The sequence below is a fragment of the Aythya fuligula genome, chromosome 2, assembly GCF_009819795.1.
Source record: "Aythya fuligula isolate bAytFul2 chromosome 2, bAytFul2.pri, whole genome shotgun sequence".
Classification (NCBI taxonomy): domain Eukaryota; kingdom Metazoa; phylum Chordata; class Aves; order Anseriformes; family Anatidae; genus Aythya; species Aythya fuligula.
In genome coordinates, this window is record NC_045560.1 from 3,665,601 (window position 1) to 3,687,257 (window position 21,657).

Here is a 21,657-nt window from a genome sequence, read left to right on the forward strand (position 1 = left end):
AAATTATTTTTTATAATTTAATTGTTCCATGCATATTAATAATTAAGAGTTTAATCACTGAAACCTTGAGTGACTAATTAATGGGATTGGATTTGATCTCTCACTGGTATAAAGAAGGGAGTAAACAGTTCCAGGCTGAAGATAAAGGAATTCTTCTAAAGTCAAATTCCAGTTACAAGCTTGTGTACATCAGGAGTCACTGCAGTGAACTGATAGATGCATGTGGGATCAGAATTTGGCCTGATTTCTGTAAAGTGTTTCAGAGTCCAACTTCAAGATCCTCAAACATGTCAAAAAGCTTAACACATCCAGTTATACCTCCTCAACTTCTTTTGTATTGAAGTAACTCCGTTGCATTCACCGGAGTTGTTCCTGTCTTACCATGAGTTAAAGAGGTCAGACTTGTGCTTTGTGACAAACTGCAGTAGCTCTGAGCACAGTGTTGTGTTTTCTGCATTGCTTTAGCACAACGCGGTTTGGGTTGCCATTTGGGGTTACAGCAAGGTCCATGAACTCTATGTTATTGATGCGTTGGGTGAAAAAAGAAATCAGAGCAGAGAGGCCAAGTTATCCAGCCAAATTCCTGCACTAAGTCACCTAAACAAGGGCCTGATCCAAAAGCCAGAGCAGGCATGAGAAACATTTTTTCCATCAGTCGATTGTTCATATCCCCAGAGAGAAAAGCTCTGATTTCATCCCCGGCTCCTCTGTTCTCCTGAAATATGGGGCCATCACAGCTGGGCTGGCAGCTCTGCCCTGTCTGCATCCCTGGGATTGCCATGCCTGTCACAGCAGGTATTCACCACATCCATGTCAACCTTTCAGCACCCCTGACAGCATAATGGCAATGCCGTTGGATTTTCAGTGATTAAGTAATTGCAAGCAGGATGCCTGGGAGCACTGTTGCTGGCATGTTAATGTAGTTAATTTCTGAAGGAGCTCCTCAGTTTAGGCCATGGCCTATCTTCAGGCTGGTGGTGCAGCTCAGGGGATGCAGAGGGGCCTGTTGCATGGATAAACGGCCAATTTTTTCCCTGTTGTGTTTCTAAAAGGCAAGCCTCTTCCTGCTGCCTTTGGCATGTGGTTGATGCTGGTACAGCTAAGCACAGGGATGAAACTCACCCTGCTTGTGGCTCTCAGGCAGGGACCTTCTCCCACAGAGATGCTGCCTGAGACAGATGGGACACGTTTCCCTCACGTCTCAGGCAGGAGGCTGCTGCCAGTGGTGCTCCACTTGCACTCAACAGCTTTGGGCTTAAAGTCCCTGCTTTGCTTCTCTGGGACCTGGGATTCACGTTCACACCTTAGACACTGACAAGATTAGGCAGTTCTCCTCTGTAGCCCACCAAGTTTGCTGGGCATTGAGAGCTACCACCATGACAAATGATGAGGGCATGACTTTGTGGCCTGAGGACTCAGGTCTTTCCCAGACTGACACTGCTCCCAGACTCTGAAACAGTTTACAACACCAGGAAACATTTTACAGCAAGTGTGAAAACTTGGAAACCTAATGAGAACTTTCCCCCTCTTCTGCCGGGCATCCCAGCAGCTGGCCCTTCACGTGGTGAAGTGCAGAGCTTTGCAGTCCCTGCTTTGAATCACACATTGGAGAATTGGTTGTGCTTGTGGGACTTCTCCAGCAGGTTCTATGTGAGTCCTGGTCCAGGTCTGATTGCAGTCACCACAGCAGCACCAGCTCCAAACAAAAATTCCCTGCCTCTGAGATCCACAAGGGGACTTCAATGGGGACCTTGCTCCTCAGGGTGTCAGGCCATAAGGGCTTTGGTGCAAGCAACATGTGGGAATTTTAAACACCATATTGGTTTTTCTGGATTTGGGGAATTAGAGAACTGCTAAGAGGATTTTGAAGACCTCATGGCACATTGGTGTTGGATTCTGACTGCTCATGATATGGTTTCAGTGCAGCATAGCCATAGAAATGATAGTTTGTACCTGGCTAGCATTCAGTCTTATCAGCGGTTTAATTCCAGGAGCACGGAGCTCAGTGTGACTATCTTCCTCCACAAATATCTACCTATTCTCTTATTTTTTTTTTTCAGGTTGGATAGCCATGGTTACACTGTGACAGCATCTGAGCTAGCTTGCTGGAAACCCATGAGTACACGTCCACCCCTCAGAGCAGTTGTATCAGACTATCTGGTGCCCCTTACTGACTTCAGCCCTCTCTGCCATCCTCAGTCCTGCATGTGGAGAAATATTTTGGCAACATCCAGCTCAGATGATGACAAGTATGGCTCCAGAGAGGGGTATGCAATGGAAAAACAGCTCCTCAGAACTGAGAAAGGAACGGGATGTCCTGGATATCCTGGTCTGCAGCCCTCCTCCTGGGCTCAGTGTGTTTTTCTGGCAGCGAATCAGAGATGCTTCAAGCAAGCAAGCAAACAAGCAAAACAAACAAAACAAACAAAACAAACAAAACAAACAAACAAACAAAAACAATCCTCAAACCCATTAAATAAAGAAGTTTCCCTTCAAGGAACTACAACTTAATTTTGAAGAAAGTCCATTTGTTGTTAATACCTGGTGGAAAATTTGAGATCTTGGATTTTCCACCACTAGTGTATAACTGGTATAACCCCAAATCAAAAGCAATTGGGTGAGACACAACTGTGAGCATCTGCATCTTCGTGCTATTTTCTAAGTTTGGATTTGTGGAATTGCCTGTGAGTGTGCGCTGTGATGCCCTATGAGCTGCCAGCTCAGCATATTTGAACAGGATTTGGTTTCTCCTTTCTCCTTCTCCCCTCCATTGAGAAAAGAAAAGAAAACATAAACAAAAAACTCTCCACCATTCCCTTGATTTTAGCAGGCTCTATGTATATTCCTCAAATAGGGATTGCCCCAATATGGAAACTAATAGACCTTCAAAAAAAGATGTAAAATGCACATGCACATCTTAAAGATCTAACAGTGCCTTCATCACAGGATGAAAGCTCCCTGCAAAAGCTGAAGAAGAAATCAATTTAATAGCTCCTTTGCTCCTTCCTGACTCCTGGAGTGCCAGTTACGTGCTGAGCCAACCTTGTTTTGATGAAAGCAATTTTGCTTGCTGCTGTGAAGCTAATTTTTTTCATCTGGAGAGTGGCTCCTTATGGCAGGTCTGATTCAATTAAGGATTACAGGGTTCTACATCTCCCTTCCCTGGCAGTGTGTGCTAAGCAAGTGCAAACGAATTACAGACCAATTGCTTTCCCCTGATCCCTAATGATGCTGGGTGCAGTAATGCACCAAGATCGATGGGCGAACTTAAAAAGAATGAAAAACACAGCCGTTCTCCGCTTTTGGCATCTGTACCTGGTTTTTATACATGCAAATCGAGTTTCCTGTTCATTGAAAACAACCAAACAAGACACGATGCCACGAAGGCAGTGCAGAGAAGGACATTTGTGCTGCTCCTTCTCAGCAAACTGCATTTCCAGAGGGCACCCAATAATGCTCTGAAACCTTTTGCTAATGAAGGTGGTGAGCAATTAGCAGAATTCGCTCCAACATTGGGGCATCCTCCAAGGGGCATTCCTGGTGCCGCAGCTTCTTCTTCGCACGGGTAAAACACAGGGCAGGGGTCATGTGCTGGCCTCTCCCCTTCCTGCTCATGTTCCTCCTGTCCCTTCTTTCCATCTCCGACTCTCTTTGGTGCCTTATCACCACCTCTTAACTGGGCTTTTGGCACATTCAGAAGTTTGTTTTTTTTTTTTAATTTTAATTTTAATTTTAATTTAATTTTATTTTTTCCACTTCTTGCCTTCCTCTCTCCTTTACTGGCTCATTTCGTAATCTTTTAAAAAGTGCAATTTATCTGTTTCAGAGATGCCGGTTCTGGTAAAGCCACCAAGGACTCAGGCTCTCCCCTCCCTTTCCCCCCTTACTTCAGTATTTATAATAGGATCTCCCAGGCTCTCCTCAAGTGACAGGGACCTTTACTCATAGTTATCAGCCCCTGAGGGCACCAACTTAGAGCGAAAGGTCTGAAAACAGGGAGAGGAACAGTATTTCTCTGCCTCTTAGCTTGTCTGATCTTGTTCTGGATGCCAGTGGCTTTTCCAGTACTTTGTCCTGTTGGCTCATGCAGAGCACATCATTTCACATGGGTTTGTCAATGTGTCACTGGTTCCTGGGGATCCTTCTCTCCCTTGGATGCTCAGTACTTAGAGAGCCTCTCCCCGTCACACCAGAGAGAATTCGGCCTGGAAGCTGGAGCACCGGCGTGTCTTTGGTGAGCACTTGGTCAGCATGGAGATCTGGGTGCTGAAATTGGTGCCGTTGCTGCCTAAGGAAGGGTGGTGATACTTCATGTCTGAGTCCAGGAACCGCTCCATGTGCCACCTTCGCCACTTTCGCTTGAGCTCAGCTTGGACCTAGGTGGTGGAAAGACAAATATGTCAGCAGAAGGCAGTTTTCTATTGCTCTTGTTTGTGTGAGCAGCAATGGGCAAGCCAAGTACTTGGGGGCCAAGAATTATTTTATACAGGTCACTAAACTCAGCCTGGTAAGAACTGTTAGCCACTTAGAGGAGAGGTGACACTCCAGTCAATAAACTAACAGTGCAGAAATTCCTGAGCTTCAGCAGAAAGGCCAGCAGAAAGTTGATAATCTGACAAGGTGAAGGTGTCAGACTACTTAACTTCAACGGAAACATGTTCTATACTTTGTGTGCAATTAGGATTTCTTTTTACTGCCCTGTTTTTGCCCAAATACAACCGATTTAACTACAGCTTGTTTGTACAGCCGTCAATACAGCTGCGCTTTTTTGACAGAAGCTCCTTGTTCCTGCTCAGAGAGTTTACACACATCATCCGGTCTGCACTGTTCAGATTCAAAACCTGAACAAATCTGGCCACCGTCCTGTCCCCTCATACAGGCTTCCAGTGCAAAGATTTGGATAATGGTATGAATTAGACAAAATAGCTGTGTCTGAGGGTCTCTGGGATCAGCAAGCACAGGAAGAGTACAACAACACAGATGCAAACCCCAGGACTGGAATTGTGAAAAAGTCAAGATCAATTTCTCTAAGGTAGAATCATATTCTCCTGGCATTGGCCTGTGCATAACAAGTCACATCAATCCTATTTGGTTTTGGCATTGTTAATAGGTTTGTGTGGCATTGCCCTGCTCTGAGCAGGCTTACCAGCAAAGGTCTCTGCTGGAGCTGCATGCCACTGCGTGATGCACACATGGCATCAGCATGGCTGAGAGAAGAAGCAGAGCTGTAAGACAGCAAGTTGTGATTCTGGACACTCTTCCTCTCCCCAGGAAGCTGGAACACAACCCAGATCACAGCTGTTTCTTGTCAGTTTATTGAGCTGAACGTGCTCCAGCTGACAGCAGCAGCTCCAAGCTCTCAGCTGCTCACACCTACTTGGTAGACTTTGCAGTTTGGGTTTGCTCAGTCTCTGCTGAATTTCTTACAGGCAGATGGAGCATGGTACAAAAATATCAGTGGTAACAGGCCTCCATCCTGGCAGTCGGCCTGAGTCTGTGGAGGTTTCCTTGAGAGGGTAAGCATGAGTAGGACTCAGAAGATGGGCTTTATCACCTGCTGAAGGAGATCCCTTCAGATCAGGGTTTATACAAGGTTATATATGAGTTTTGCTCATGCTGTCTCAAGAGTAAAGGAAAGACTCAGTAGCAGAAATACTAAAGTGCACATTAAAGTCCTAAAATGTTTATTAATTATACTGGAAACTGTCTGCCAAATGGCTGAGTTGTTTTTGTGGGGTGAACCATTTGACTTGGAAACGTTCCCCCAGTGTGGTAATATCAGAAAGGGGACACTCCTCAATCTGCTCTCTGCAAGCATTCAATTTGCCTCAGCTGCAAACATTAACCAGAGAACATTGTTGATCTTACCTCCCCATTGAGGAAACAGTACAGAACTGCCACCACAAATCCCTAGGGGAAAGGAGAGAACAGAGTTTTAGCACATCATAGCTTATACTCCTCAAGACCGCAACTCAACCTCACTCCAGCCCTGGAGAAAGGCACTACTGAGGTGCCCCTTAGAAACCACTTGGTTGCATCTTCCCTGTAAAAGCAGCAGGGGAAGATTGGTTAGGGGACACTGAAGCATGGCTATGAGTCCAAAGCTCGCTCCAGATTGATGTTTAAAGCCATCAGCAGTCAGCTCAGCTGTAAGTGGAGCACTTGGTCACTCTGACTTGGATGTTAAAGGCAACTGCATGGGATACCAGAGCCAGATTGTTTCCCACAGCTAAAACTGGGGAGATCTAACCATGCTCACTAGTGTGTTGTCAAGGTCAGAAATATCTTAGGCACAGAATAGGGCTAAACTGTTCCTTTCCCATCACCCCTATATTTTGAGAATCTCACTTTTCATTGAAAAAAAACAAAATTCTCTCCAGCCCTTATGTTTGCAAACACTAAAGACAGGAACTGAGAACAGGTCCGTCTAACTCTCAGAGTTGCCAGATGTGAAGTGATGATGTAGGCAGGGATGTTAACAAATATACTGAGTTAACATCTAAGCACATCTCTGACATGTGTATGGTACACAGCGAGGGATTCTGCCTGGAGGCTGTGCCAAAGTGGCTAGAGCCAACCAATGGATGGGTACAAATGTACATTATTTTATTTTATTTTATTTTATTTTATTTTATTTTATTTTATTTTATTTTATTTTATTTTATTTTATTTTATTTTATTATTTATTATTATTATTTTTTTCTCAATGCAACAGCAAGGCCAAGGTTAACAGCCCAGTTCTGGAAGTGACTGAAGTGAAGTGTGTGAGAGGTCTTCAAAGAAAACTCTGTCAGGGTTTCCTCAAGATTAATGCATCCTCCTGTGGAATCTGCCTCCTTCACCTGCCCCTTGCCTTGGGCAGGATCTAGAGGCAGGACTTTGCTAACAGAAGAGATGGTGCACGAAAGTCAGCTTGTTGAAAACAGAGTAGAATGCCATTAATGACCAGAAAAACACTCTTGCTGGAGGGTGTTTATCTCATCTTACTGTGTTAGTGATACATAAACTGAATGGAGGTGCTTGATTTTCTCTGTTAAGTAAAACAAACAAACAAACGATAAAACAAAAAACACCTAACAGGGGACTAGCTTATAAAGATATATTTTCTTTCCAACTGCCTAAAATGAGGAGAGAGAATCTCCTCCTGGAATTTCAGGAGGCAAAATATAACATTATCTTCCATCCCTGCTGAGCAGGAGTGAGGAGCTTTTTCCCCAAAGGCATAAGAACTGTATTGGGTACATCCAAGGAAAACCCAGCTCAGATGTTCATATATTCCCGTGACGGATGTGGTGACTAACTGGTGGTCCAAAGGGTGACTTACCTGGAACGACCCAACCACGAGCTCAAAGACCAGCTTAACTTCCGTTTTGAAATTGTCAGGGAAGAAAGCAAACATGATGTAGTGAATGCCAAAGAGAGGGATCAGCAGCAAGGTGGACTTGGCCAGTCTCCTGTTGGAAAGACAAACATGAGTCATAAGGGGAGAGGGAAGAGGAGCTAAAGGGTAAGCTGATGAGAAATCCTGCAGCTGAGCCTTACGCAACCCTGAAACTTTAATTTGCTGCTGTACATATTTGCCGATTGCCAGGATCACGATGTTGTTGCCCGCATCACGAACGTTAAATGTCTTTGTTTGTTGTTAGGCGATGTGATACGGGCCATTGACCCTGAGGTCCTGGGAACATCCAGGTTTTCAACAGCAGCCTCGAGCGAGCAATGTCAGGATGTTGCCCTCACCTACTGGGCAGAAATGTCTGGGATATAGCAAAGCGAGGGAGCTGAGATTAGCTCCTCACAGCTTAACGTCCCTAAGATCCCCCTGACAACTTGGGCTGGGATGCGATGAAATGTGGAACCAGACCCTCAGCTGGGCATGGTTACTCTATGCCTGATCACATGAGCCAAGGACCATTATGGGCACATTTCCACACGCTTACTTTCCTTCTCATTAACAGCTCTCAAAGAAATATACATCTTTGGCTGAAGCAGTGATCAGCCCTAGATCATTTCTCCTTGGCCTGCAGACTGCAGATGGCTGGTGGTTTCAGATGTGGTGACAAATTAAAATGTGATATCTTTATTCCCAGTAACTTCAATGGAGGTATTTCTTTCTCCCCTCCTCTCTTCTTCCCCTCCCACCAGAGATCTTTTTTCATCTCTACAAGCTAAATCATCATCTAGCGCTGTCTTTGTTTGCTTAGGATTTCTGAAAATTACAGCTTCTGGGAGAGAAATGGTATGTTTAGCTCAGAATAATGACAGGCTATCGCACAATGAATGTCTCCAAAGGAGGGGGATGAGCAGTATTAGTGCTTAATGGCATCAGGCTGGGTAATCAGTGGTCTAATTAGGAAGAGATGATAATTTATTAAATCTAATCATTATTAGAATCTAGCTGACAAAAAAATAAATAAGGATTTAAGAAATTAAGAATTTAAGGTTGCTTAAGGTGGTTTTGGCTCCCTTGGTCACCTACATCCTCCAGCTTCCTCCTCTCCCAGAGACTTCTGGAGGAATTGAAGGTAAGGCTAAGATGCTGGAAATACTTGTTCTTCCATACACAAACCCTTCACCTCCCAGATCCCATAAGGCTCAATCCCCTCAGATCATCTTCATTTGTTTTCCATCTGTATAAGCCCACCGGGAAGGCTGCTGTGCCAGCTTTATGCAGATGATGTTCATCACTGTATCTCCCAGGAGACATTTCCAGCTTTCCCTGGGCCTGGCCCAAAGACAGTTTGATGTTAAAGCTCTGGTTGGAGGCTGTGGTTCTCCAAGGAAATCCTGCTGGCTGCAGCTCATTCCAGGCAACATCAGTGCCTGCAGGAAGCTGAGGAACTTTCCAGGAATATGCCTTTTTCTCACCCCATCCCACACTAGCAGGCACATCTCTGCTCATAGTTAAAACTGACATAGTTAAATATGAACATATCCCATGCTCAAAGTTAAAACTGGACTCAAAATCTGAGTTTTCGTTCATGTCTTGCTCTGCCAGAGGATGTCCTGTCCCCAGGAAAGCAAGGACTGTCACTGTCATCAGTGACCATCAGAGTTCCATGTTACTTGCTGTAAGATGCAACTCCCTCCATTACCTACATTACTATGATCCACCCCTAATTACCCCCAGCTCCTGACAAATGAGAAAGCAAGTCATTTTCTGAGCAAATCTCATTTTTCTATCAACACTGGCTTTGCAGAGATCTCTCCTCTCCCGTCTTTCAGGAACAAGTCAAGCTAAAGGAATCTGAAGTGATGCCACTTTCATCTACCCTATTTGTAGGGGAGCTGTTTACAGCCTCCAGTGGATTAGAAAATTTTGTCTTATAATTTCAGACAATGTTGAGGTCTCAGGTACAGCTTTTTTTTTTTTTTTTTTTTTTGTTCCTCCTGGCTGAACTCTAGCAATGAGCAGTGCCTATATACCTGTACGCTTAGGAGCTCCCTCCTCCAGTTTGCACAGCACTTTAAACCAGTCTCTTGCTTCCAGCACTTAGCTTCCCCAAAATACCGCGTGATGTTTTGTCTCTTCTGTCATCTTCAAGGCAAGCTCCCTCTTGTCTGGCCTCATAATATTAAAAAGACCTCCCTGAAAACCACAACAAGGAAAACTGCTGTCCCTAGTCATGGTGTAATTTCTCCGATGAAGCTGACTGTGAAGGAGACAGAACTGCTTGAGAGGTTGTCTCAAGTTGGTTAATGTTACCTGCTGGAAGCCATGGCTTCTCAAAAAAATTAACTTCCACTCCTGGCACAGGTTACATGTCTTATACCTTTCCTTTCTCACAGATATACATGGTGACAGGTAATTTAGGAAAAACACGTTTCCACTACCCTGCACCAAACCTACTCCTCCCAGTGGGAGTGGTAAGAGTGAACCAACATTTTAGTCATGTTCCTGAACGCATAATGGAAAGTTGCCCAGAAAACTTTGATGGTGATATTGATCTATGAACATGCACAGAATAGAGAGAGATGAATTTTGCTCAACCTTCCTTTTGCAGAAAACAAGATGTTTTCTTCTTTTATTTCCCTGAAATATTGCTGTCCTGTTCTTGCACAAGTCTCTGTCATTTGCAGAAAGCTGTTTTGGGAGACTTGTTTTCACAGTCTCTGATACATTAAAGCCTGGCTCAGTGTGTATGGCATTAATGAGTGAGTCAGTAGCATACCTGAATTTCCAGCCTGCAGCTAAAACTGAAACTGGTTGGAATTGAACAATACGATCAACATATCAAGATGTTATTTTTCAAAAATAAACAATATAAAATAAACAAGAGAAGGAGGGAGAAATTCAAATGAGATATCCCTGATCTTGTTAGTTTAAAACATATTCATCCCAGATTTGGCAGGAGGAACCAGCACTTATCATTAACAACACTTTTTGGTAAGCTCTCTTGGGTCGTGCAGGCCAAACCCCCTGAAGCAAGCAGCAGCATTTCAGATAATAGGGGTATGACATATAAAAGGACTGGAGATCACATGCTGGATGGCATTTATAAAAGGATCTGGACCCCAAATGTACCTAGCTGTCACTGTATAAAAGTACAAGTCTCCCGTAAGTCCTGTGTCCTAGATGCCAGGCGTAGGCAAGTATATCGTGTCCTACAGCATTTCATATGGACTGGACACCTATATGTGAGCAACTGCTTCATGCCCTAATGGAGCTGAGATGCATTTCCAGGATGAGGAGGAAGGTGAGGAACTGAAGACATGAAGATCATTCATACTTCAGCAATTGGTTCCTGTCTGGCAGGCCAGTGAGGGGAAGTCTGAGTTACTTACTGCCATGTCATGCTAGGCTTGTTTACCAGGCAATGAGAGATTTACTGGCAGCTCACACTTCACTGGAAAATGTGTAGAAAAAAGCCCTGAACTCAAGCTCAGCATGACCTGCTAGGTAATCTGGGCATAACCCTTCTGATGCTTGTTGGCAGCACTTCTACAGAGATGAATGGGAGCCAACTGCTCCAGGCTGCTGCATAGTGCTAGGACATATTTCAATATGCTGATTTAATCTATCTACCTGGCTAAAGCTGTTGTAGTCCTGAAGGCAGGATGATACAATGCCCAACTGGAAATACATAAAGAGACGTGATAGAAAGCAGGGGACCTGGTAATGTTGGCGTGTTATGATGATGGAAAAAGAAATAATTGGTTTTGGCAGCTGAAGGAAGAAGTTCAGGTGAAATACTGGAATTTCCTTTCATAAATCCGAGAATCTCTAGGAGATGAAATACATCATTTACCATCACTAGAGAGAAAGACTCAGTATTATGGTTGGTTGATATTTAAGAACCATACTGATATTAAGTCTTCCATCTTGCAGAAGGATGAACTGAATTCATATTCTTCAACGTACATAGCTCCCTCCAAAGACAAAGATTTTATGAGCCATGACCAGGTAGACACTGTACTTTTTTCCTTTTCAGTTATTTTCTAGAAATCCTTCAATAAATATCCAGGATATTTAAAATGCTAAGCCAGGACAGTGGCAGGAGACAAAAATGAGGTAAGTCTGAACTTTTATTTTGTTTACTTTGAAGTCATAAGAAATCCATACATATAGACTGATTCTTACAGTCTTAAAGTGCTGCACCTAAGACCAGTCTTGCACACAAAGGCAGATGCTGATCTCACTTGTTGTTCATTACAAAAAGTCCCATTAGGGTCAATTTTTATCCCTAGGATAAAAGTGCTACACTAAGCAAAACTTTTAAGACAATGTTAATTATCAACAGTGAAGAGAAATGGGTATATTAGGGATGGATTAATTCAATCTGGTTCAGGGGTCTTCCTTAAGATAGGGAAAATTTGCCACAGGTTGTACTGAATGTATGAATTTTCTGGATCTTTCTTTGAAAAAAGTGTGCTGAGAGTAACTATTTCATTTTAAAAAGCACCTCTACTGTAGATTTTGCTACTTTTTGTTTTCCATCAGGATTTCTTGACCTTCTGAATCCAATATTGAATATACATTGAAAAAGGCCTTTTTGTTTCATGACCATTATTGTTGCTCTCGTGCCCAGCCATTTAGGCAAATGTCCCATTTCCTGATTTCTGATCATCTTTAGTCAATTAACAATTATGAGATTCTGGTGAGTAAAATGCAGACAGGTGCAATACTTCAACTAAGACCCAAACAGGTTTTGCAAAATCATACAATACAATTGAAAAGTCTAGGACTTACGAATATTGGCTGGTTTCATTGTGTCCAACGTCTGGGGAATGCAACTTCTGGACTAAGATACGGATGATGCAAATGAAGAGGATGAAGTTCACCTGTTGGGCCGGGGAGAAAGGAAACAGAAAAAGAAGTAAGAATTATGCTCCTGCAGTATTATTCTCCAGTGAAAAGAGATGATCATTAAAGGGGATTCCTTTCACTGCAATATTTTTGCCATGGAGCAAGCCGTTGTTAACAAGCCATGAGCAGAGAACCCCACTCTAGGAGCACATAGTTAACCGACATAGGATGGCAGCCATCTTGGGCCTGACATCAGCCTGCTTGGGACTTTGTGTCATATATCCCAAGTATGATGATGTCAAACCCATAGAGCACAGCTATGCACGACGTCCTGCTGCGCGGGGGAGAGCCGACGACAGGGTGGGAAAAGAGCCTTGGGAGTTAGCGGAGCGACGGACGTCAAAGCCCTCAGGAGACGGTGACATGGGACCGGCTGCTGAGCATGTCAAAGACTGAGGCAGAAAGCCAAAGAAACCAAAACAAAACACAAAGCAGGATCCACTTAAGCAGGCCTCTTCTCAATGCTACTGGGCATTTCTTCTCTGGAGAGAAGTCAGAGACCTTGTATAGCAACGGACATACCTCACCAACACAGTGGTGGAAAACGTTATCTTCTACAAGGTTAGACCCCACAAATCCAGCTAATACCTAGCTTTTAGATGGTGCTTTTCACTTAAAAATCTCAGAATGCTCCATTAACATACTCAAACAATGCTAATCTTACTTTATAAACAAGGTGTAGAGCTAATAGATGGCAAGAGTTGAAGGAAGATCTACTTGCTTCTAAAGTCCTATCCCTTGAACCATGCTGTTTTTCATGCAACATATACAACAGAAAAAAAGTGATTGTGGATTTCTGTGGACTTAGTTCAGTTTTAGTTTGGCAAACAACCTCTTTCTTTATCCTTTCATGTTTAGTGAAGGCACATATAATTCTGATTTTCAGAGATTTAAAGGCTGGTAGGTGTTGTGTTAACCAGCCAATTTCATTTTCTGCAAAAAAAACAAATTGTGACATTTCCCCTAGCAATTCCTACATTTATCTCAACAACAGGTGAATAAAGTAGATTAAAGTATCTCTCATTTAGACAATCACTCTTTTTTTAGAAGTTTATGAGTGATTGAAATTAATTGTATTTCTTTGTTATGATGCATTACTTAATGATTCTTTATCTACCCCATGCCATTTATTATAGTTTCTGTTCATATTTATTTGTTTATAAAATGGTTTGCATCTGACTTGATGGCAAGTAAAATTTATCAGTTCAAAACAGAATTACTTAGATCAATTACTCTAATGAACATTAATAGCACACAAGTTGCAGCACTGCAGGTAGGATTGGAACTGCTTCCCAGTTTCCTGTCATATATTAAATATTGACTGTGTTGGCTTGTTGTGGCTAAGAGTAAACATGGAGAAAGAAATAGGGCAGTTGTAAGCAGGTGGGGTGTGACTTAAAGGTTTAGTATGGCCTTAGCATTGCATGGTAGAAGATACAGCTGTCAGGCAACCGGAGAAGTTGTTCAGCATATTTTTCAACTTAGAATACAATTAAAGGCACTTGACCCCATTCCCAGTGCTTAATATCTTTAGGTTGGACAGATTTTTCTAACTTTTAACTTATACATATGTATTTCTTCCTTCAGTTGAGGTCTATGCTTTATTTCAGCTGACATGCAGAAAATGTTGCATTCCTCCCTGCAGAAACCTGCTATTCATCAGATAGCTGTTATCATGGCCTTCCTTTGTGACAGATTTATATGATATCTGCAAAAGTAAAATCAGAAATTGCTGGGTAGATTTTGTTTGGTAATGAGGAAATGATTTACTGACAAAAAGAAAACATAGAATCATTGATCCTAGGAGAATAGGGTGTGTTTCTTTACCAAAAGGTTATCTTGGGGAAGGGAAAACACTATTTTATCTTTCTATGGTGACATAAATATTTTGAGACATGTCATTAAGTATTTTATTTCTTTTCAGTAAGGTGAATAGAGTAAAAAGTAATTATTCAAACTGCTTCAGTTTGGAATCTCTGTATGACAAATGCTACAGAAAAGGTCTCTGTGCAGTGCACGTAATATATGTGGAATAAGAAGAATGTAAGTCTAAGAAAAGATTTCAGTTTAAAAAGAGACACATTTAGTTTGATTTCTGTTGTACTCTTTTCCTTCCCTTCCCACACATTTTTCTTGATTTGAGAAAACTCAAAGCTAAGTTTAACTCAAGTTCATTTGATTTCAAGTTTTGGCTCGATACCTAACATAAGAAACACATAATATTCAACAAGGATGGAAGTACTCAGAGTTCCTTAGAAGTGTCATGGTTTCTGTGGTCAGAATTGATCATATCCAGAGAAGCAGGGAGTGATGCATTTTTGCTGATCTGTATGGAAATCAGCCAAGCTTCTCAAGAACTTTAAAAACACATAGCTGGAATCCAACTTTGTATTGGATGCTATTACAAAAGGCAAATACCTGGAGGATTTCATCTATCTTCTTTCTAGCTAGGTAGAAATTTAGGGTAGGACTCATCCCATATTACTTTATAGTGTCGACACCTACAACTGAACAAGTCACCCTGGGTTCTGCATATGGTGAGCTCAGAGAACAAAAACATTAATGGCAAAATTCATCTGATCTCATTTAGACATGCATTGATTCATTACACAAAATGAGTCTTTCTGGGTTTTTAAGCACGTTCCTTGATCTCCTCTGGCTGCAAATTCCCATGGCTACTGCACCAGAATGCCCAGAGCAACCAGATGAGATGGAGCTGGTCTGAGTTAAGTGAGCTCCACTTTGGATGCCCCAACACTCAAGCTCTTCCTGCAGTCAATGGTTAATGGCAAAGATGTTTATCCAAAAGGTGAGCTTCCTTATCCCAAGACAGATATTCAATATACATCACAGTGTCAGTGCCTTTCTTTGGATTTTTACAGAACACTTCTCAACACGTTTCCACCCCCCGACTTAGTATTAAAGATTTCTTTGCAGAATGTGCTGATACTTTACCAAAATAGACACCAAAATAGGAGCTTTAATGATCCACCAGAAGGGGGATTCTATTATTTCCTCCCAGCACCTAAAAAGAAAAAGAAAAAAAATCAGACTTAGAATGTCAGGAAAAGCAAACAAGCAGCTGTGTAACCTTCTCAGGTAATTTGTTTCCCTAAATGCTGAAGTTGGCTGTGACAGGTTATATGAAAAGCACTAAACCTGGCATGCATGATCTGGGAAGGGCTGACAACTTCCTTTGTAGTGGCTTTGAGCACTGGTAGGTAGCATTTGCCCAGATATAATGCTGTGAGAACTTCACTCCTTGGTAATGGAATGGGCTGGAAGATGTTATGTTGGGGTGATAGTGGGGGAGGGCGGATATTTGCTTAATTTCGCCTGCACTGAGGTTTCCTCCAAGGAAGAGTTACCAAAATCACAGATTAGTAAGGCCTCTAATGCTATCCACAATCATGGATAGGGATTTCCTTAAGCACTGATTAGTCAGCACCATCAGGAAAAATAAAATAAAAATCCCCTTCTGAAAAAGATAACAGAAGGCATATGGTGGGATTTGTCTGACTAAATCTAGCTGGCTGCATCTGAGCTATGGATCTAGTCAGACATGTCCATAAGATCCAGGGTGCAATTTACCTCCTCCTGAATCAGAATGATCTGCAAACCACACCACTCACCTAGGTCATCTGGAACTGTATTTAAAGGCAACAAGGAAAAAACAAACTAGGAATAAATTAGAAATGACTAATGCAGCTAGGAACACATTTTTGTGCAGTCCTCAAAACAGTCAGGTGATTAAGGGAACATTTTCAGGAGAGCATTCATGAAAATTGGTCTGCATTCATGTTTGAAATAAATTGTTGGAACCCATTGTAGACAGTTTTGGCTGGATTCAGCTCATCTAACTCAAAATGCTGACAGAGCGAGTAATGGTAGATGGAGAGACTCACATTTAGGGCACAGTTCCTGAGACCTATTTTAAGCATCACCTTTAGGTTGAGAAAAATTACTGAAGAACTACCGTCCATGGACCACACTGGCTAAATCTCTACTGGCTATTAAAGGAGGCTAGAGTGAATTGCTCAGATACAGATATTTATACTTAGTCAGGTGCACACTGCCCTTTCATTTAGAATTAAAGTGGCCCTAATTATGTCTAGTGCACTTCATTTTTAAAATAAATTCAGGCAGTCTGAATGAAGGTCACTTTACTTTGGAGTTAGAATATCTCAATAGAGGCTTAATGCTGTTTAACAAATCTTACATAATTAGGTTTTATTTAATCTAGGTTAATTTCTTGTAATTTTTCTCTGTAGGTCATTTTAATATAAAAATAAATAATCTATATTAGGTACTAAAATATCCTGTAAATTCACACTCTGTTTTACTTGGTGCAAAAATGTAGCACTTTAAAGCCTCCAGAAAATGCAAAGCAGTCTGTATTTTTATTAAAAATTGCTGGAGCTGAGTGGGAATATATAGTAAGAAGAATTGGTAGTCAGAGTGGTTAAATCCTTAGGTCTCTTTCTCATTTTAGAGGGTATTTATTAACACAGTAAATAAGGTCAGTTTTATGCATATAGAATGAAATCTTAAAAGAATTCAGTAGCCCTAAGGAAATGTGTTAGCATGACTATATATCAAAAAATGCAATGAGAAATCTGAGCTGCTTCTCTGACTGAAATAAGGACAAATCAGGACACATTTGGAGAGAGAGAATGCAAGGGAGAAAATGGAGTTAACCATATGCTGTAAATGCAAGATGCCAGTGTATGCACAGTGAGTACATAATGAGCACCTGATTCTGTAACTCTCCAGAGTGTTTTCTCATAAAAGCATTTCAAATTACTCTGGTTTGACTGCTTGAGTCAAAGCGTGAGGGAGGGCTGCAAGATCAGATCCTGTTTACTTGCATGTCTCCTTGGGTAGCTCAAATATCTGTCTCATTTACTTATCTGTATTCTATCTATTTCATATATAAAGTATCAAAGGCAGTTGTTAGGTTAAAGAGGATGAAGAACAGATCCCAAGATTCGTCTGGAGAGAAAAAAAAAAAAAAAGAAGCAGAGATTTTAAAGCTGTTCTATGGGAGGAAAAAAGGTGTGTTTATTAAGTTTGTGCTGTGCTAGTGTATGTAGGGTCAGTTCTGCAGGATGTCAAGTGCTGCTCTGAGTGTGGGGGACCTGCTAAACTTGTGCACCAAACAGGACCCTTGGGGGCTGGCCACAAATTCTCTGCAAATATCCTCATCATCAGACTGGGAAACAAAGAGAGTAAGCCTAAGTTCATGTAACAGCGTGTCTTCATGGAGGTCTGGGAGAATGTCCTGGTATGTGGTGGCAGGGCAAAAAAAACCTCTGTTCTGACTGCCTTTGGGGTTACAGAAGGATGGCTGGATTTCTACAACTTCAGGCATTTCATTGGCCTTCCTTGGAGATTAAGGAAGGAAGAATTATACAGAAAAGAGAATTGAGTCCACAGGCTTACCCAACGTTGAAAAAGTAAATCTTCACAATAGTCCAAGCAGTGATGAACACGGAGGGGGCACCTGGAGAGAGAAGAGATGACGCTACTATTACAAATCATCGTTCACATTTTGAAGGCTGCTCTCCCCCACACTCCCTCTCTCCTGAGTGACTGATGTGATGCCTTCCCTTAACAGTGGGCAAATGTTTCATGCTATCCATGCTCACGTGCCTAGCACACAACATTCTGCCTTTCTCTCCCACTGGCCAGGTGACTTTCCTGTAAATTGCTCCCTACCTGATTTATCATCCCACTGTAAAGCCAAACACAATCAAATAAATAAACAAAAGCAACAAAAATGGCGATGGTGAAACACAAGGAGCACGAATCATTTTAGACTTCCAGTGTGGACACCAGTAACTAAGCCAGTCACCACATTAGCATCAGTGGAGAGAAACATGCAGTTTTAAGACAGAGACCTTCTGAGCTACTTTAGATGTTTCCTTTAGGGCAAGGAGTATTACCTTGGACTCCCTGACTGTGTTGCCTGAATCTCCATTATCAAGGGAGCCTGCACTGACAAGTTCACATGGTAATGACAGCAGCTGGCCATATGAACCTGCCTTCTCTCCTCACTCCATAATCTTCTCCCTGACTAAGGTGGTCCTGTTCCATCCTTGCGGTCCCTCTTTCCTCTTTGATTAGATTTAGATTGGAAATATGCCAGGAAGGAACATCTCTGTTTTGTGTTAGTCACAGTATTGTACATTGTGTATTACTAGTGATTTCCAAATGCAAACAGAACTGCAATGAGTGTGTCCAAATCATTATTTCTTGCATGATCCATTTCAGACACATCACTGATGCTCTTGCAAATGATGGATGACTGAAAGGCCAAAAATCCTTCAAGCACCTGTCATTTCCTTGAATTCCCCTTCCTTACCCTAGCAACCTCTGAACACATTACCAATGCAAGACATTTCCTTTAAAATCATACATTTTTCCTTAAAATCTTTCAGCTGTACTGTTCCAAAAGGAAGAGTATCTATGTGCAAGGCAGGTTTAAAGAAGGTCTAACCTGATTAACTGCATCCGAAACAAGGCCTGCTAACATCACCTCTTCTTATGCTTATAGTGTGGAGATTCGTCTCCCTTCTGCAGTGTGAACCCAAGCGTAACTCCTGTCACTTTCAATGGAAGTTACTCTATGGCTAACTGCTCAAATCCTGAGTCCAGGCATACCCCCGTAGATGACAGAAATGATTTTTTTTTTTCATTTCTTTTCAAGATTACTCCCTGCTCTAATTATTTCCCAGTTTCAGCTATTGAGAACATGGAATAGAAAGCCATTTTTGCTTTATACATAAAACTTTATCTAAGTGGCTTATAATGGAAAAGAGATCTGTTTCCTCTTCAGAGAATGGAGTTGATCTAGTAAGATTAATTTGTGTAAGTTTGCAGTTCAGCTCTGGGCAACTTTGTAAGGAGTTTCACTTTGCCTTCCTCAGCATTTTATTTTATTTTATTTTATTTTATTTTATTTTATTTTATTTTATTTTATTATTTTATTTTATTTTATTTTATTTTATTTTATTTTATTTTATTTTATTTTATTTTATTTTATTTTATTTTATTTTATTTTTGTGTGTGAGACTGGATTCACATTAAAGCTGGAGAAATCATGAATGCAGTGAGCAGAAGGTTATCAGCTTTAGCACACAGGTCATGGGATCTCAGGATAGCTACCTAGCTTGAATTCATTAAGACAAGGAGAGCAAGGGACTGCAGTCAGGTTCAGTCCAGGAGTCCTGCTTAGTTGAGACCCCCCTTTACAATCTGAGGTCAATGCATGATACAGCCTTGGGACCCCAGCCAGGATCAAGTGGGAACAACTCACTATAAAGGTGATGAGGAGTCAACAGTTGTGTAAGTTACTGAGGTGGCCAAGTCTCAATGAACCTAGCACAAACTGAGCTCTGAAATACCTTTGAAGATTTAGGCTAATACTGTTAAACTCCTCTAGTCACTCAATCTTGCTCCTGGTTGTACTGAATTCTAGCCTGCAATGTAACATATGGGACGTCTCTGTCCCCCATGAACCTCCAAGTCTGGGGATTAAAATGCTGTTAAAAATGCCTGCCCAGATCACCTCCTGGAATTCAGGTTTGAGAAGATGCGTACCCCAGCCAATCAAGATGTACCACCAGAAGTACTTCCTCTCCGAAAAGAAGGAGATGACCAGCAGGGTGTGAAGGTATAGCCCTTCCACCAGGAGCCAGAAGAAGTTGGCCATGACACAGTATTGGAAGAAAACCATCATGGCTTTGCAGCCTACCTGGAAGAGAAGAAAAAAAATGAGTGGTGAGCTGCAGCATGTTTCCATAGCAAAAAACACCAAATTAGCAGTAGACATCTGTATAGGGAGCACATCCTCCAGTGAGCCAGCATCTCTGGGCACTGTTTGACTGTGTGAGCCTGGAGATAGAAGCACTCAAGCCTGGTAACCTTGTTAAGCTGTGACCATGATCCCTACCAGCATGGTGCTTCTCTCTGTAGGGTTTGGGTCTGGGGAGCTGGCTTAGTGGCAGAGTGGACACTGGAAGGTCTTGCCCTGATGTGCAGTTACCAGCCCCTCTGCTGGGCTGGGGAGGGCTTGTGGAGTCGAGCTGTGAGGCAAATCATTGCCCTAGTTCAGAAGAACCCTCTGAAAAGGTGTTACTTTGAACGGAGACCAACCCAGGGACTGGTTTATGGTGCAGCCTACAAACTCTTGATTCTGTGCAATGGAGGTGATCTGCACTGGAGAGGATTTTTTTTTTTTTTATGCTGCTTTTGCCACCAGAGTCAGTGTCCTGATGAACAACATCTTGAGTGACTTTGGCATCATGGTCCCCCCACCATTCTCAGTGGGACTGCTTGCTTAACTGCCTCCCTGAACCCAAAGAAGCAAAGGCTCTGAGTTGAACAAACTGACTGCCCAGGATAAAAATAATAAAAACAGCAACAAAAATAAACGAATTTGCCCTTGAAAGCAAAGTCCAATTATAATCACTCTGTGGCCTGGAAGATATTGCAAAAAACGAAGGGGTCTGAGACAGGGGTTTGAAGAAAGTCAAGTCTACAAAGAGCTGTGAATGCTCAGTAAAGAAAAGATCTGTGACACATCTTTTTTAAATAAATAAAAGGATAAGGAGACAAAAGAGGGTAAACACTAATGAGCATGGACAGATTTGATTGCATTGGAAGGGGAGAGTTGAAAAGGGAAAGAGGATTATTTTTCTTCGGAAAATGAATAATTAAACGCTGCAACTTGCTGCGAAGATTTCACTGCAGCACAGAAGTAGAATGATTTACAGGCAGTGGGAACAGTCAGCTTACAAATGAAAAAAAAAAAAAAAGTGAATGGGAAATTTCTGTCTGGCACTCAGGGTGAAAACTGCTGCAAAACACCTGAAGGCAGAAGTCAGATGTCCCAAGAGGTATGGGAGCCCTGGCCATTGCCCCAGCACCTCATGGATGCAGGTCCACAGCTGGGTCCTTATTCCCTACAGATTTACAGAGAAGCATTGGTTGCATCATTACACATATCCATGTTGTCTAAACATCCTTGAGATGCTGATTCAGCTGGCTTCACTGAGTCTGCTTGGGTTATGCCCTGCTCTTGGGACGAGGGCATGAGGACCAGGCTAACAGCATTCCCTGGTTAGCAGCCTGCCCTTGGTGCTCTGCGTGTGTACGATGGAGAATTTAGAGTAGTAATTGATTTGCACCAGTGACAAGCTCATACATCCTCCTGCTCACCTCTCCTGCTGAAAACAGTTGCTATGAAACCCACCAGTTAAAAAAGAAGTGTAGAAAGTGTTTTCTCAGTGCAACATGTTTTGGAGAAAGACTTTTCCCCGCTGATCACTCAAAATTAATTCAACCCT

At 42.1% G+C, this 21,657-nt stretch overlaps 1 protein-coding gene across 1 annotated transcript in view; it reads right to left on the bottom strand.

Annotated features, from left to right (window-relative positions):
• Nucleotides 1-3,761: 3,761 nt before the first annotated feature.
• The window catches only part of VIPR1 (vasoactive intestinal peptide receptor 1), a 74,411-nt gene continuing 56,515 nt past the window's right edge, over nt 3,762-21,657 (bottom strand). Inside the window, exons 7-13 of the mRNA XM_032183301.1 lie at nt 19,910-20,063; nt 17,750-17,810; nt 15,263-15,332; nt 12,191-12,282; nt 7,325-7,454; nt 5,869-5,910; nt 3,762-4,376 (exon numbers count right to left, since the gene is read on the bottom strand). Of these exons, the coding sequence (XP_032039192.1) occupies nt 4,185-4,376; nt 5,869-5,910; nt 7,325-7,454; nt 12,191-12,282; nt 15,263-15,332; nt 17,750-17,810; nt 19,910-20,063 (741 nt within the window). The 3' untranslated portion in view covers nt 3,762-4,184. The remainder of the gene's footprint in view (nt 4,377-5,868; nt 5,911-7,324; nt 7,455-12,190; nt 12,283-15,262; nt 15,333-17,749; nt 17,811-19,909; nt 20,064-21,657) is intronic.